At 40.4% G+C, this 2,191-nt stretch overlaps 1 protein-coding gene across 1 annotated transcript in view; it reads left to right on the top strand.

The window, feature by feature from the left end:
• The window catches only part of tnfrsf21 (tumor necrosis factor receptor superfamily, member 21), a gene marked incomplete at its 3' end in the record, with an annotated part of 49,289 nt that extends 47,881 nt beyond the window's left edge, over positions 1-1,408 (top strand). Inside the window, 1 exon segment of the mRNA XM_014028391.1 lies at positions 1,143-1,408. Within this exon segment, the coding sequence (XP_013883845.1) occupies positions 1,143-1,408 (266 nt within the window).
• Positions 1,409-2,191: the final 783 nt, after the last annotated feature.

Below are 2,191 nucleotides of genomic sequence, written 5' to 3'. Positions count from 1 at the left end.
ACTTCATATTAGTGACAAACTTTGGTGTTTTTTGACGAGTTACTTTCATTTTTGCTTCTACTTTTCATTTAAAACAAGTTTCCATTCTCAGCAGGTTTTAAGTTTCTTCTTCTACATATTAAAAAGGTTGTTAAAGAACTGAGTGGCACACTACTGCTTCTTGTGGTGAGAAAGTGTATTGCACTTTGTTTAAAATCAATGCGGTCCCACGGCCCTCTGTGGCCCAAAGTTAAAATTTTGTTCTTTTGAGGCCCTCGAGGTGGCGCTGCCATGGGTTAAGAATCTCTGTTTTAGAGGTTTTCCAGCTCCAACACACCTGATTCAGTGATTGAATTAACTCTTCAAATTGTGCAGAAGCCTGTTAATCACCTATCCATCAAAGTCAGGTGTGCTGGAGCAGAAAAACTTATAAAACATGCAGGATAGCGGCCCGCGAGGACTGGAGTTTGACACCCTTAGTTTAAAGGGTACGTATACAAAATCCACATTTTAGGTCATATTTGTCAACTCGTTTCAGTTTTCTCTGTTGTCTATGATGTTTTCTGAACTATTATGTCACAGTATTTGTGGCAGAACTGCCAAATAAGGTCTGAACTTACCAAACACAATTTGGTGGTCTTCATTCTCCTTTGGTTCTGGGTCAAACTCTGGCTCCAACATGTGAGGCTGGGTGGACAAGTCTTCTCTTGTTGACATTGTTTAATTCATTTGTAAACCAAATGTTTCTGCGCAGCTATATTGTCATAAACTCCTCTATCAAACTGTAATAAACCGGTCTGGAAGCTGGAGGGATGCAGGATGTGAAGCCTCCTTTGGATTTAAAGAGACAGCCTCAAAAACGAGTTGATCTGAGACACACCTAAAGGTCCTATTACACTATAACAGTTTAGACAACTTATGCCAACTGATGAAAAGTGTGTTTAACATTAAAATGCCTGACTGCCAATGCAAAACTTTTTTTATTTATTTCTGGAAGCATTTAATCTGTTTGAGAAGATTATTGTAACCATGTTTTTTCCATTTTCCTTCGTTCATCCAATCAGTTTTCTTTCCTTTTTAGGTATGAAACAGTTAATTATTGGTTTAAAAACATTTCTATGTCCTTTGTAATTGTAATTTTTATTTATTATTAATTTGTACAGGGGTGGATATCTTGAAGCTTGTGGCAGCCCAGCTCGGTGCCCAGTGGATTAGCATCTATCAGTCACTGGGCACCACCACAGAGCGAGAGGTGTCTGCCTTTTYCAATGGCTACTCGTGCGATCATGAGCGGGCGTACGCAGCGCTGCAGCACTGGACTATACGAGACAGTGACGCCAACCTGGCCAAGCTGATCAGCGCCCTGCATCGACAGCGCCGCATCGATGTGGTGGAGAAGATCCGTTATGTCATGGAAGACAACTCACAGGCAAGTTGGATAGACAAAAACTGTTGTTGTGGTTTGTTTTTTGTCTTTCCTAAAACGATAGAATTGTTAAACTGTAGAAAATGATGGACCAACTCATCTCCAGTGCAACATATTTATTTCTGTAAAAACTGCAAAAACAAAAAAATACAGTTTAACAGGAGTGTCTGTACTCTGTCTCATCACATACTAACCAGACCTCTTCTACACAATATTACAAAAAACCAGAACAGAAAACATTTATGCTGTAAAACACAATAGTAATGTAATCACCTTTGTCCTGGGGKGTAAAGGTCCTAGAACCATTTTAACCAATGACATATATAGTTTTAATTATTGCATAAATCACTATTTTAACTGTTGATGAATTACACTTTTGAATTGTATTTATTAACCAAACCTATTTCAAACCAATGTTTGTTTATGTCTTCACCCTTAATGAAACTAAAGCATCTTTAACTCAAAATACAAGCGTGTTAGCCTTTGCGCTAGCACCGACGCTATATTGCCTTATATATATTAGCTCAGTGCTAGCCCGACAAACAAGCTAAACTGAGGTCCTCCATCCATATTTTCAGTTGCTGAGTCATTTTTGTGTTCCCCTCTCTGTCGTGTAGATGGAGGACCTCAGTGATGAGAGGAGATTGGCTGTGTCCAAAACGACAGGCCGGGTCCTCCGGAGGACCCAGACTCCCCGGTCTCGACGGGCCGGGTCCTTGGTAGACCAGGAAGACCGGAAAAAAAGAGTCTGTGAATTTGGACGGTCTAGCCTCCCCTCCTTACCCC

Source organism: Austrofundulus limnaeus, unplaced genomic scaffold (assembly GCF_001266775.1).
Source record: "Austrofundulus limnaeus strain Quisiro unplaced genomic scaffold, Austrofundulus_limnaeus-1.0 Scaffold756, whole genome shotgun sequence".
In the NCBI taxonomy this organism is placed as follows: domain Eukaryota; kingdom Metazoa; phylum Chordata; class Actinopteri; order Cyprinodontiformes; family Rivulidae; genus Austrofundulus; species Austrofundulus limnaeus.
Note: the sequence above shows the minus strand (reverse complement) of the source record. Positions and strands in the feature narration are given on the sequence as shown.